General features: G+C 44.9%; 1 protein-coding gene across 14 annotated transcripts; it reads left to right on the forward strand.

The window, feature by feature from the left end:
• The first annotated feature begins 3,679 nt into the window (after positions 1–3,679).
• LOC123096754 (serine/arginine repetitive matrix protein 2) lies at positions 3,680–13,937 on the forward strand. 14 transcript variants are annotated; one of them, XM_044518523.1, is made up of 20 exons: positions 3,680–3,807; positions 4,608–4,759; positions 4,864–4,941; positions 5,887–6,051; positions 6,162–6,202; positions 6,656–6,716; positions 6,813–6,989; positions 7,166–7,324; positions 7,425–7,577; positions 8,377–8,610; positions 8,701–8,856; positions 10,524–10,754; positions 10,850–10,978; positions 11,559–11,717; positions 11,812–11,964; positions 12,059–12,214; positions 12,307–12,462; positions 12,590–12,745; positions 12,836–12,991; positions 13,569–13,937. In XM_044518523.1, the coding sequence occupies exons 2-20, from the start codon at positions 4,620–4,622 to the stop codon at positions 13,633–13,635; spliced, it is 2,727 nt and encodes a 908-aa protein (XP_044374458.1). In that variant the 5' UTR covers positions 3,680–3,807; positions 4,608–4,619; the 3' UTR covers positions 13,636–13,937. The 14 variants fall into 14 exon arrangements, with proteins under 14 accessions (XP_044374458.1, XP_044374459.1, XP_044374462.1 ...); XM_044518524.1 differs by having other exon boundaries at positions 12,839–12,991; XM_044518527.1 differs by having other exon boundaries at positions 12,593–12,745.
• The last annotated feature ends 753 nt before the right edge of the window (positions 13,938–14,690 follow it).

Genomic DNA, 14,690 nt, shown 5'->3' on the forward strand with positions numbered 1-14,690 from the left:
GGCGAGATCGGGTCTCCCTGCCGCAGTCCACGCGAAGACCTGAAACCATCCAAACTGCCACCATTAAACAAAACGGAGAAGGAAACCGAAGTAACACACCTCATAATAGTCTCCGTGAATCTGGGACTGAAGCCCAACTTAATCATGACCGCTTTCAGACACCGCCACTCGAGGCGATCGTATGCCTTCATCATATCAAGTTTTAGCGCACAAAACCTGTTTCCCTTCACCCTCCTAGTTTTCATATAGTGCAAACACTCATAGGCCGTGATAAAGTTATCTGTAATGAGACGTCCAGGGACAAAAGCAGACTGCTCTTCGGAGATGATGTAAGGGAGGATTAGCTTCAGCCGGTTGGCTAAGACCTTCGATGCAATCTTGTAGATTACATTACAAAGGCTTATAGGCCGAAATTGTCCTAAAACTTTTGGACCGGAGATCTTGGGAATTAATACGATGAACGTGTTGTTTATCTCCTCCGGGGAATAAGCTCCATCAAGCACTTGGATGATCATCCTTGTAACCTCGTCACCAAACAAATCCCAATGCTTCTGAAAAAAATGTGCGGGAAAACCATCTGGGCCAGGTGCCTTTGTTGGAAACATTTGGAAAAGGGCCTCTTTAACTTCATCTCTGCTCTAATCTGCATTAAGGCGAGCATTCATATTTCCATCTACCCGTGTAGGTATATGGGACAAGACCTCCTCCATGCCGATGGTGCCTTCTGAGGCATAGAGATTTTTATAGAACTCTGTAGCCATGCCGGCCAGCTCACTCGGGTCAGTGCACACCGTGCCATCAGCTCGTTCAAGTTTGACGATCCTGTTTTTTGCCCGACGAGCACTCGCTTTCCGCTGAAAAAACTTCGTGTTATTATCACCTTCAGCCAGCCACGTGATTCGAGAACGTTGTTTTGCCATGATTTCCTCTCTGTACGCTAACTCAATCAGCTGATCCATCACCTTTTTTTTCTTCCTGCCCCGGGCCCATCCGTAGCGGATCTCCTCTGAGCTCTGCGAGCTGCTGGCGCAAAGCCCTCATCTCCTGGCATACAGAGCCAAAATTTCTCTTTCCCCACCGTGCCATAGATGCCGAAACATCGTGCAGCTTGTTGGCCAAGTGAGCTAGTGTCATCGCCGGTCCTTTTCCCTTCCATGCGTCGTCCACCACCTCTCGGAAGCGATCGTCCGTCTCTCATGCACACTCATAACGGAATGGTTTCTTCCCCAACGTTCGTTGATAGCCTGTCTCTATGTCAGTCTTTAGCAGAATCAGACAGTGATCACTCTTTGCAGCTGTTAGATGTTCCAGCGTTGCAAAAGGAAACAAAAAGGACCAGCTCGGTGAAGCCAAAGCCCGATCTAGTCGAACCCTGCAGAATTGACCTCCTGTAACTCGCCTCTCGAAAGTCCAATCAAGGACCATATACCCTATATCCGACAAGCCACATATATCCACCGCATCTCTGAACCCCGCCATTTGTGCACTGTCACGAGTATTAGGCCCCATTTGCTCCTCCTGACGAAGTATCTCGTTGAAGTCACCAATACATAACCACGGCAGGGTACTCTCCCCCCTCAATCTCTTTATAGTCTCCCATGTTTTGTACCTCAAGCTTCGGTTTGCCTCCCCATAAAAACATGTGAGTCGCCATTGGTCCGAACCTGGGTTCGAAACCCAGGAGTCAATGTGATACTATGAATAATTCTTTATTACCAGATTAACATCCGATATCCAGAAAATACAAAGACCTCCACTCCTACCACTACTTGCTACTGCAAAACTATTATGAAAACCTAAAGACACCGCCAAACCCTCCACTCGATTCTTTGCTATTTGTGTCTCCACAACACAAAGGACCGACGACGCACTATCCTCCACAAGAGCACGGAGCTCGTTAACTGTCGCAGGGTCGCCAATCCCACGACAGTTCCAACATAAAGTCCTCATCAGGCTTGGCGGCCCTCCTCGAGGGAGGCCGCCTTGTTTATCAGCTCCAACTCTTCGCCCTCTTCACCCTCCTGTCTCCTCTTCTTAACGATGTGTACCTTCTCCGGTGTCGAGGCTGCTGCATTGCTTGGAGCAGAAGAAGAAGCCCCTTCGATCAGCATGACGGTACCTGCAACCTTGCCTGCCAGATGAGAAAGTTTCTGTCCTCTAATGTTTAGAGAACCATCCGCAACCACCAACCTTTTCCGAGCTCCCTTCTCGACTCCCTCACCATGATTCTCCCTTCTTTCCTCCACATCCATCTGTTGCGGCCCATGAGAATTAACTCCTCCCCAATCTCCCCTTCCTTAGCCCCCTATCGGGCCTCTCCCTCCTCGACCCCTAGCTCCTCTACCGCCATCGCCACCCCGACCTCTGCCAAAACTATCTCCTCTACCTCCACCACCATACGGTTGAGCCGCTGGCATCTCCGGCTCCCATAGCAGTCAATCACCCCATTCAAAAGAGCTTGGGTCGTGTATGCCGGCTCCACATTCATCAGCCAAGTGACCCATCCGGCCACACGCAAAGCAAAAGTCTGGAAGCTTCTCATAGAAAACACTGAATTTTTTGTGCTCCTTCAAGGTGATTGGAAACAAACCTGACTAGTGGCTCATAAACATCAACAAATACCCTGGCTCGTAGTGTACTCGCCGGGTTTATCCTTCCCTCATTCACCACAACTGTAAAAGGAGGATCTCCCACCTTTGCAGCTACCTTCTCCGCCAGCTCCCTTCTCCTTGTCAGGCCATCAGGCAAGCCCTTGACTCGAGCCCACAGCGGGATCTTGTTTAGTCTATAACCATTAACATCAGAGAAACCGTCATACTCCTGCAGCACCACGGGCGCCCGCCGGAACAGCCACGGCCCTCCCTCCATGATCTTCCTCCAGTCTCCCAAACAGTGGCATTGCACAAGAAATAGATTGGGTCCCTTGATGTTGAAGGTGACACCTGCGCCGCCGACCAGGCATTCGCATTTGCGTCAATAGCGCCGCATGGCTAAACGGTTTTGTCGTATGAACACGGAACAACGCTAACCAGCGAACATCCTTGATCAAGTCTTCCACCTCCTCCGAGAAATCCAGATCCTCCTCTTCCTTCCCATGTAGCTTCATCCCGGCGAACTAATCTTCAAGATCTGGCCCCGGTCCAAAGTACGCGCCATGCTCATTCTCCCCTCCGTCAGATGCGTTCCTCCTTGCCTGCGAGCTGTTCATCCCCCCATCATCCGCCATGGAATTATCTTGGCTTATCTCTCCACTCAAAACCCCAGGTACTTCAGATCCGATCGGCCCCCTGCACCTAACCCTACTTCCGCCGCCATCGCTTCCTCCTGACCCCCTGGCTCCTGTCGCGTTGGATCCGCCATGCAAGCGAACGTGCACGGCGGGGATGTGGTAGATCTCACCGGCAGCCGGAGTGATCCGGCGATCGGCGAGGTTTTACGTGGACTCTAGTGCAAGATCGCCAAAGGAAAGGTGGAACCCTAAAAAACTAGGGGAAAACCGCAGTGGGAGCGTACAGAAAAGATGAGGATTTGAGGGATGGTAGGGTTTATATAGTTACAAAACGAATACAAACGTGTCCTAAATCTGCAAGCCCAGGCATGAAAGGAAGCCCATAACCAAAATAACTCGGCCTCCTAGAGGCCCAATAAAAGAAAAACCCCCACCCAACCTCACCGGAGTCGGCTGCCACTGCCACCATTTCTCTCTCACCGTCTGCCTCCTTCCTCGCGTGCGTGCGGTCCCCGGTCCCTGTACGTCCTGCCCCACCACTCCGGCGGCGGCGGCGCCGGTGGCGTTGCACCATCCTGGTAACCCCACCCCTTCTTCTATCTCTCTCCCTCTCTTCCCGGCGATGAAGTATTTGGGTTCTGGGGGGGGGGGGGGGGGGCAGAATGCCCTACAACTAACTACTGTAGATAGGGTCCGTGTCGTGCTGAAAATTCCAGCACCCACCCCACATTAGGCTTCTTTGCGGGAGGCACGGGGCTCGGAACCGACGCGCCTCATCTCATCTTGGCGCGTGCTAGCGTTTGATTTCCCTTCTGTTGCGAAATTTCCCTTGTTTTTAAGCCGCTGCGTCAGTTCATCCGATTAGTACGGGTGTCTGAATGGAACCTAGATGCATTAGTTTGTTTCGGAAGCGTGGGTTCCCTTTTCCTTACAATATTACCCCCTCTTTTACAAAATTACAAAATTCTTGATTTCTCACTGCCTTGTGTCATTGTGTGGAAGTCCATCCTTCCTTGATCAGGGGCGCCTTCTGCACATCTTGGATTGACTAGTTAGTTTTGTGCAATGCAGGGATAGAACTACACTTGAGAGCCTATCCTAATGTCACTGCTTATCTTTTATGCCCTAATCAGCAAGTCCTCATCTTCCCATGGATAAAGCTATTCGTATATTCATGCTGCCACTAGTGCCGGTAATTATTAGTGATTCAGATGACTCATCATGAAAGCTGATGCTGTTGATCTGGTTCTCTTACAATTATATGATGAAATGTGGGTGCAATTTTGAATTGCTTGTTATCAATACCACGAGTCGCCTGCATGGACAAGGTGAATGATATGTGGGTGCATAGTTATGATTAGTGGTGACATGTTTTCAGGTGCCACGAGCAATGGTGAGGAGCCGCTCTCCCAAGGGCGGAGATGACGGCAGGCGACGAAGCACTCCTAGGAGAAGTTCTGATGAGCAAGGAGGAAGGAAGGAAAAAGGTCCTATAAGCCTCTTGGTGCGTAACATCCCTCATAACTGCAGGTACAGAATTTCGAACCCCCCCCGCCTGCTATTTATACTGGGCCATGTTTCATGTTTGTGGTTTCTAACTTGCTCGTCCTCATGATTTTCACAATTTCCTGCAGATATGAAGATCTTCGAGTTCCTTTTGCAAAGTTTGGTCCTGTTCGGGATATTTACATGCCAAAAGATTACTACAGTGGGTAAGTGTTACCGAAGCGCCAACTGATTTTCTCTCATTAGACATTTAGGCATGTTCGACCACTGAAGATCCAGCAGCTTTTCTCTTACTGATGTGCTTGAAGAGTTAGAAGAGCAACCTTTTGGGGTGCTTTTCTTCTGCTCATATGGAAAAATGATTGTTAATGTCTGCATGGCCCCAAACTCTGAGTCCTTACATACTGCATGGAGAAGCTGACCAGTGACATATCAATTTTGCATAAAAGCCCCACGTGTACCCTATTTCCTCCTTTTGTTTGTATTTGTTGCAAAATCCATAAATATTGCAGAATAGATTTATGATAAATGTATAAGCCTAGTAACTCATTGAAGTCTCAAACTTAATAATTTTAACAACCTATAGAGTACGGAGGATATAGGTACTTTATCTTTTGCTATTTATGTGTTCTCTTCTGGTGTGAATCACTCTTTGGAATGATTTCCAGGATGTCTTGAAGTACATGTGATTAGATAGAGTCTTGTGCGAGAAGTTCTTCTAGGAAGACAAGATTCGGTTTGTTGGCAAAATTGATTTTCTGAAGAGATGATGGTTTTACTGGACCTTCCATGTGAAAGTTATAGCTGTGAGAAGTTGGTTTCAAGTACTTTGATGATTTTTCAAACATTTGAGGAATTTGAAGTGAATCGTTTTTATGAAGATGTGATTATACAACAAATTTGGCTACTAGAATAGCATGGGCTCTCAACTGGTTTTTGGGAAGCTCGCTACTATTTTGGTGGAAATGCTAGTAAGTTATTGGCTGTGTTTTGTGAAGAATCGTACAGGGTTAGCTTATACGAAACTGTGGTGGTAACTCGTCGGGCACATACTACCTTTTATCAATATGTGTTTTTAATTTGTATAGCATGGTCTGAATATTATTTATCTAACATTTTATAATTATCATATTAACATATGTGCTGTGCAGGGAGCCAAAAGGGTTTGCTTTTATTGAGTTTTTTGACTCCCATGATGCTTCTGAGGCGCAATATCACATGAACCATAAGTTGTTTTGCGGACGTGAGATTAAAGTTGAGCCTGCCACAGATAAACGGAAAAGGCCCGAAGACATGCGTAGACGAACTGGAGTAAGGTAGGCCATACCAATCACTATGTTGGAAGTTTCTTCTGTTTCATTGTTTTCTTTTTTGGTGAGAAAATTTGTATGTTTTATTTTTGTTAACTTGTGTTCCTGCACTGCAGAGTTCATTCTGGTTCTAAAGGGCACGATCTTTCTCGCCATGGTAATCTGTTTTATTTTCATCTGCTATACTTGTGTGTCCTTTTCATCATGATGCTTTGCCGAATTCTGGGGAGTTTAGGTGATCTTCTTTTACTGATAGAAACTGTAAGCTCCCCACTTTATCTTTTGATGTTAGATAAACTCTAAAGTAAATATGAACACAAAAAGGTAGAGTCATGGTTCATTTAGTTGTATGCCTACAAAAGACCCAAAGTGATCTGACTCTTCCCGGAACCTGCGCAAGCGGGAGCTACACGCACAAGGCTGCCCTGGTATATATATTGCAATTCCTTTTCATTGGTTCTATCTTCACCGGACAGTAGTTTTCCTGCCAGGGCCACGCCTGCTGGTATCTGGCAGAAAAATCTCCTTTTCAAAATTAATATCGTATTAGAATGAGTCTATACCATGTGCTACAAATTGCAATATTGATAAATTGCTATCTTCCTTGAAGGACGGTCTCGTTCTCGTTCACACTCCCGTTCTCCTCGCCAAGGTGGTCGTGATAGATCACGGTATTTCAGCGAATCTTGCCAAATGAGTGCCTCACCATGAAGAAGTGTGCGAAATATTTGGTTTATTATTAATAAGTGATCTCACCTACACTGTAGGTCACATTCTCCTGCCCCAAGAAGGCATGGTGACTACTCTGCTTCACCAAAGAGAAAGGAAGAGTGCCAGGCAAAATCATCAGGACAATCAAAAGAACATGACAACGATAAGAAGCTGGGATCCTGTACTCCTGGTGGTAGAAGTGAACGTCATGACACTGATAATGATTCCAATGAGTAAGTTCTGTCCCTTCACTGCTGCTAAATTTTAATCAAGACAAGTAGACAACCATGAGGACACCCTGAGGAGGCCAGTCCTTGAGCGCGTGTGGACTGGACACATACCTTTAGCCAACCGAGTGCTGCTTGTTTCTCGGCGTTTGTACCTCTGTAACAGTACTGTATATGGCCAGGAGGCGGGCAACACCTAACTATTCTGCTGCACCAAAGAGAACGGAAGCGTGCCAGACAAAATCACCAAGGCAGGCAAATGAACATGATGAGGATAAGAAGCATATATCTTTTAGTCCTGATAGAAACAACCACCGTGATGCTGACAATGGCCACAATGAGTAGGTTCTGACATCCTGTTTCTACTGTGCTGCTAAATGCAGCTTGTGTAATCCAGTTATACTATTCTAGAACTAATGTTGTCCATGCTCTCCTTCCAAGGCGAGATGACTACTCTACTTCATCAAAGAGAAAGGGAGAACGCTTGTCAAAATCACTAAGATTGTCCAAAGAACATGATGAGGATAAGAAGCGGAGATCCTATAGTCGTGATGATCGAAGTGACTGCCGTGATGCTGATAATAGTTTCAAAGAGTAAGTTCTCTTCTTTCACTGCTACTAAATGTGACTGCGAAATATCTAGTTAGCTAATATGGAACTAATACATGTATGTAGTTACGTCATCTTATCTAAAGGTTATTTTACTGCACAATTTGAGTACAGCATCAATCTTGTGTGTACAATAGCTAATCATCTGTGTACGACAATAGATTGTTTGTGATGTAAGCCTCGGCATACGCAAACTTAATTTATTCTCGACCAATAGTGTATTGCGGTCTATTGAATCTGTACTACTTGCATTTCATGTATGATATTTTGGCCTTGTCGCATACCCATAGGCCATGACATATACCACTAGATCTGTCAAAATACATGAAGTTTTTACTGTGTCTTTCTTGAGATCTGTTACATCGGAAGTACTTATATCTTGATAGGGCTACATATCCTACTAGAAACATGTTACTACCGTGTGAGTATACATTATTCGCTATAGTGACACTGATATCATGCCCCAGAACCTTCTTTTTAGAGTTTAGTAATTATCTCCAGGACATAGTTGCACAGTTCATTGCCATCAGCATATGTAATCTATTGGTGAGAAAAATTATCGCATTTAGCTATTGTTTTGACATGGTTGTGGTTGCATCCATGCTTTTTTATTACCATTGTGCTGCTCGCTGTTTGTATTACTGAACAGTGTTCTATTTAGGATTGGTTACATGATCTGTGTGCACAGTTCAGATTTATTTGTATGGTTGTCATATGAATAAATGGTTAATTGCATTCCTTTTGTACATATCCGCCATTGTAGTAACAATGTGTGTGTTGACAGGAGCCGGGCAACAACTGATGCTAAGAGATCCTGTCCCCGCCAGAGGTCACCCAGACCATCCGCTGGATCACACTCAAGAAGGCGAGATGCCTACTCTGCTTCCCCAAAGGGAAAAGAAGAGCGTCGGGAACAATCACCAAGACAGTCAAAAGTACATGATAAACATAGGAAGCGGAGATCCAATACTCCTGATGATAGAAATGACTGTCATGGTGCTGATCATAGTCACAACGAGTAAGTTTTGTTTCTAAACTGCTACTAAAAGTTACTGGCATGATCTAGTTATGCTATACAGAACTTATGTTCATACTCCCCTGACCTAAGAATGCAAGGTGACTGCTCTACTTCACCAAAGATTAAGGAAGAGCGCCAGGCAAAATCATCAAGAGAGTCAGAAGAATATAACAAGGATACAAAGGGGAGATCCTGTGCCCCTCATGATAGAAATGACCACCATGATGCAGTTAATGGTTCCAGAGAGTAAGTTCTCTTCCTTGATTGCTGCTAAATGGCATGATCTAGTTGTGATAATCCAGGACTAATGGACTAATGGTGTTACACTTATTGGTGTCTTGAACTTCATCCCTTTAACCCCTTGCTTCAGTATATCGGTTACAGCCTGCAATAAATTGATAGTTGTTAGTTATCCTTTTTGGATTATTTTTTACCTGTACAGCACCAATCATGTGTGTGCAATAGCTGATCCTCTGTGTTGGATAACATATAGTTTGTGATCAAACCTGGGCGTACAGACTTAATTTTTTTTCTCGCCCAGGAGTGTATTATGGTCTACTGGACCTATATTAATTGAATTCTATGGGTGATCTATTTAGCCTTCTCGCGTAGCCATAACCTGCACCACTATATTGTCTGCCAAAATATATGAAAATGGTCTACTCTTCCTTTCACAAACATTATCATATCGAAAGTTCTTCCTTTCCTCTAGGGCTACATATCCTTCTCGATGCATGTTAATTCTGAGTGAGTACACCATTCGCCAGAACCTTCAGAGTTCAGTACTTTTTTCCAGAACGTGTGTAGTTGTGTACAGTTCACTGGCATCAGCTTTCCCAGAGCTGGCATTAAGTTAACAAAAGTATTATAACACTGCGCAGAGGACCACAAAGAACAAAGAAATTACAAGCAAGTCCTTCCGTTTTACATTCAGGACCCCAAGAGAGAACACAAAAACACAATCGATTCCTGAATTGTCCGGTGATCTCGCCGGAGATGCCTTGGCCACAGCCTTGTCAGCGTAGGGCAAGGAAAATAGGGCCTCTCTTCTGGAGGTTGAAGAAGGGGAGGTCGGAGTTTGCTGGCAAATCTACATGAAGCCAGCGTTGCACCCAAGTCGCCCAAATTGCTCGTCGGAGGCAAATCTTTGTTTGATCTGAAGCTCCGGCGGCGGAGGTCGGCGCAGAGGAAGATGAGAAAGCTCCGATGCCAGCCGATAACCCCTCGGCATGCCGGCTCTGCAATGTCCCGAGCCAGATCCGCCATCCTCTCCCCTAACGCCACAGCAGCGGCTAAGAGAGCATGTCAGAGCAGCTCGAAAAACCTCTAGATCCGTCGTCCACATGAGTTTATTTTCAAAGCCGTCGCTGGATCCACCCCTTTCAGCTGCCGTCCACCATGGATGGAAACTAGATGTAGAGGCCTCCACCGGTCGCCGCTCAGGGGCGCCGATGCCAAGCTTCTCAACGGCATGTAGCCAAACGCTATCAAGGCAAACCACGATGACCTAGATCTACCCCGACAATACAGAGCAGCGACACATCTCCCTTCCCATGCCCACTCTGGACGGTGGAGCCGCTGGAGGAGAAGGGGAGAGGAGCCGGGCTAGGGCAGGCGACTCTCAAGGAGACGAGGAGGAGAGAGAAGGGAAGGAAGAGAATGAGAGCCCCTTGGCATCAGCTTATACAATGCAGTATAATCTTTTGGCTAGAAAAGTCCTGATTTCACCTTAGTTCTGACTTCTGACAGGATTGTGGTTGCACCTTTGGTTTTTTGCACCATCGTACTGCTCATTGTTTAGGATTATTTACGTGAGGTGTGTGCATTATTTCTATGTGGTCATATACGAGTAAATGGTTTACATTCCTTTTCTTTATGTTTGTATCTTTATAGTAGCAATTGCATGTCAACAGGAAGCCGGTAACACCTGACGATGAGGGGTCCCATGCCTGCCGGAGGTCACCCAGACCATCTTCTGGATCACGCTCAAGAAAGCGAGATGACTGTTCTGCTTCCCCAAAGAAAAAGGAAGAGAGCTGGGCAAAGTCACCAAAGCAGTCCATTGAATACAAGGATGAAAAGAGGAGGTCATGTACTGCTGATGATATAAATGGCCGACATCATGCTGTTAATTGTTACAAGAAGTAAGCTGTGTTCCTGCTGCTAAATGTTATTGACGTAATCTAGTTATGCTTTAGAGAATTGATGTTTTTCAATCTTCATATTCTGCTGCCCCAAGAAAGCGAGATGGCTACTCTGCTTCCCCAAAGATAAAGGAGGAGTGCAGGGCGGAATCACCACGACCGACAAAAGAACGTGAGGATAATGGTGGAATAGACCGTACTGATGCTGACAATGGCTACAATGAGTAAGTTCAGTTCCTTCGCTGCTGCTAAATTTGACTGGGGTAATCTGCTATTCCCAGAACTTCTGTTGTTATACTTATTGGGATGTCAAACTTCATCTTCTTAATCCTTAGCGGTGTCTACCAGACACAGCTCACACGTCACAATATTACTTATGTAGATGTTTTCTACAGCACATCCTGTATAACAGTCACAGTTGACAGTAGATTGAAGATATCCTACTAAACTCAGCTTCATTCTGAGTATTGGGAAGTACATATATGCTATTCTGACATTGTTATGATGCACCAGAACCTTCTTGGGGAGTTGAGTAATTTACTGGCATCAGAGTATATAGTCTGCCGGGGAGAAACTTGCTGTTTTAACTAGAGTAAAGGTTGTTGCATATATGATTTTCATTCTAATGTCATCGTACCGCTTGCTGTTTGTTTTGCTAAATTGTGTTCTGTTTAGTATTGATAGACATATTTTATTGCATGCATTGTTTGCACAGCTTTGATTTATTTCCATGTTGATCATATGTTAATGTTAGTACTTTTTGGTCATTTACACCTCTGTAATAACGGTGTATGTTGTTCACAGGAGGCGTGCAGGACCTGACTCTGCTTCACAGAAGAGAATGGAAAAGCCTCCCCAAGCAAAATCACAAAGCCAGTCGAAAGAATATGATAACGGTAAGAACAGATCCTATACCCATGATGATGGAAAGGAGTGCCGCGATGCTGATAATGTTTCCAAAGAGTAAGCTCTGTTCCTTCATGCTGCTAAATGTGGCGGTATAATCTTGTTATGCTATCAAGAACTAATAGTTTTTATACTCTACTATCTCAAAAAGGCGAAAGGACTACTCAGCTGCTGGAAAGAGAAAGGAAGAGCGCCAGGCAAGTTTACCAAGACAATCAAAGGAACATGATGAACATAAGAAGAGGGGATCCTATACTCGTGATGATAGAAATGACCTCCGTGATGCTGATAATGGTTCCAAAGAGTAAGCTCTGTTCCTTCATGCTGCTAAATGTGATGGGTGTAATCTTGTTATGCTATCCAGAACTATTAGTTTTTATACTCTATACTGTCCCAAGAAGGCGAAAGGACTACTCAGCTTCTGGAAAGAGAAAGGAAGAGCGCCAGGCAAGTTTACCAAGACAATCAAAGGAACATGAGGAGCATAAGAAGAGGGGATGCTATACTCGTGATGATAGAAATGACCTCTGTGATGCTGATAATGGTTCCAAAGAGTAAGCTCTGTTCCTTCATGCTGCTAAATGTGGCGGGTGTAAACTTGTTATGCTATCCAGAACTAATAGTTTTTATACTCTACTGTCACAAGAAGGCGAAAGGACTACTCAGCTGCTGGAAAGAGAAAGGAAGAGCGCCAGGCAAGTTTACCAAGACAATCAAAGGAACATGATGAGCATAAGAAGAGGGGATCCTATACTCCTGATGATAGAGATGACCCCCGTGATGCTGATAATGGTTCCAAAGAGTAAGTTATGTTGCTTCACTGCTGCTAAAATCTGATTAGTGTAATCTTACTTCTTTTAGCATGTGACAGGTGTAATCTTGTTATGGTAATGCCAGAACTAATGTTTTTTATACCTCACCTTCCTAAGAAGGCGAAATGATTACTCAGCTTCCCGAAAGAGAATGGAGGACTACAGAGCAAAATCATCAAGACAATCAAACGAACATGATGATGATAAGAAAAGGGGATCGTATACTCCCGATGATAGAAGCCACCGCTCCGATGCTGATAATCGTTCGAGAGAGTAAGCCATGTTCCTTCACTGCTGCTCAATGTGAGTGTAATCTTGCTACGCTATTCCAGTACTAATGTTGTTCATACTCCATCTGTCAAGAAGGCGAGGTGACTTCTCAGCTTCCGGACAGAGAAAGGAAGAGTACCTGGGAAAATCACCAAGACAGTTAAAGGAACATGGTGACAATAAGAAGAGGGGGTCATATACGCCTGCTGATAGAAATGACCTCCGTGATGTTGATAATGGTTGCAATGAGTAAGTTATGCTCCTTGAGTACTGCTTAATGTGAGTGGTATATCGTAGTTATGATATTGCAGTTTGTAGGTTGCAACTCGCAGCAGGTTGATGTTTTGGTTGGTAGATCTCATCTATCTTGTTTCTTTTTGAGAAACATCCTGATCACTTGTATTGGATACAAACAGATTATGTGTTTGGGCATACACCAACTTGGTATTTTATCAGCCTACAGATTTTTATGGTCTACCGGACCTATATTATGTACGTATTGAGAATTTGCAACTTAATTTGTATAACCTATACCCTGCATTATCTGCCAAAATGTTAGAAAAATGGTTTTCTATTTTGCCTTTTCCGAGCACCTTACATCAAAAGACCTCTGATTGGTAATGCTACAATGTACATATCATACTATAGATGTTGGTTCTTGAGTGTTCCGCATAGTGACAATGGTATAATGCACCGGAACCGTTTGTTAAGAGTTGAGTAATTAGTCTAGGGCTTATGTCTACACATTAGCGTGTACAATGTTCCTTTGGCGAAAATGAGGTCGCTGTTTCACTACAGCTGTGATGACAATCTCGTGTATTTGCAGGAAGCTGGCAACAGATGACGGTAGCCGTAGCCCCTGCCCTGGCCGGAGGTCGCCGCGACCATCTTAGTTCAGAGGACAAGACTCGTGCCTGCCCCAACGACTGATGGGATCATGGAAGTGTAGGGATGCAGTCCCTTGTGTGTGTAAGGCTGACTGGTGCTCATGTGGCAGTAGTATTTTAAGAAGTAAGATGAGAAGCAAACCATTTGCTGCCACCTGCTTGTGTCATGTGGTGGTGGTAGCAAGCCCGAACTGCACATTAGATGTACTCAACTACATTCTAATGTTGGATCTGTTGCTGTCGGGGCAGCAAATGTTTGAGAGAAGCCTGGGCATGCATCAATGGACGTCAAGAGTGTAGGCAAATCACAAATGCATGATGCTGTTTAGTTTCTACTCCCTCCGTTCCATATTACTCGTCGCTGATTTAGTATGGAACGGAGGGAGTAGCTTGCTCCGCTTCTGGCCTGTGGGCCTGGGTATTTTGTGGGTCGACTGTCGTTTCTCTCTTTCTTTTCCATGCAATCCAAAAGAAGGATCGAGTTCCACTGTCAAAGGTACTTTTTTTTCCTAAGAAACTTACAATATATTCATCTTCAATCATGGCAGTATAAGTAACACTAAAAGAAAAGAACAACCTGATGCACATAGCTCTCGCTTGCACAGGGTCTAGGGAAGGGTCTAACCGCTTTGGGTCTATAGGAACATCAAAGAACAGAGGTAATAAAAATTGCAACCAGATCCATTGATCAACTAGCGACGACTACAGGCACTAGTGCGAGTCAAAGGTGTGTTGTCGTTATCGCCTCTTCCTTGTCGGAGCCGGACAAACTTTGTAGTAGACAGTCGGGAAGTTGTCGTGCTAAGACCTTATATGACCCGCACTAGAGCAGCAACCATCGTCGATGAAGAAAGTCGTAGATCGGAAGGACCAAACTTGTAAACACCCAAATGAAGACGAACGAAGACTGGATCCAAACAAATTCATTAAAGACCAACACCGACTGAATCTCACGAGATCCGACGGAGACACACCTCCACACACCCTTTGATGAAGCTAGACACACTATCTGAATGGGGATAGAATGTGGGATACAGTATTCCAACTGAGGGACATCGTCG

Source organism: Triticum aestivum, chromosome 4D (genome assembly GCF_018294505.1).
Source record: "Triticum aestivum cultivar Chinese Spring chromosome 4D, IWGSC CS RefSeq v2.1, whole genome shotgun sequence".
In the NCBI taxonomy this organism is placed as follows: domain Eukaryota; kingdom Viridiplantae; phylum Streptophyta; class Magnoliopsida; order Poales; family Poaceae; genus Triticum; species Triticum aestivum.

What these genes read in the sequence shown, in the direction of transcription:
- LOC123096754 (XM_044518523.1), top strand. Translation starts at nt 4,620, where the DNA reads ATGGTGAGGAGCCGCTCTCCCAAGGGCGGAGATGACGGCAGGCGACGA. An exon ending in GCTGATAATGGTTCCAAAGA is followed by an intron (nt 12,215 to 12,306) that starts GTAAGCTCTGTT and finishes TACTGTCACAAG; the next exon opens with AAGGCGAAAGGACTACTCAG. An exon ending in GCTGATAATGGTTCCAAAGA is followed by an intron (nt 12,463 to 12,589) that starts GTAAGTTATGTT and finishes CACCTTCCTAAG; the next exon opens with AAGGCGAAATGATTACTCAG.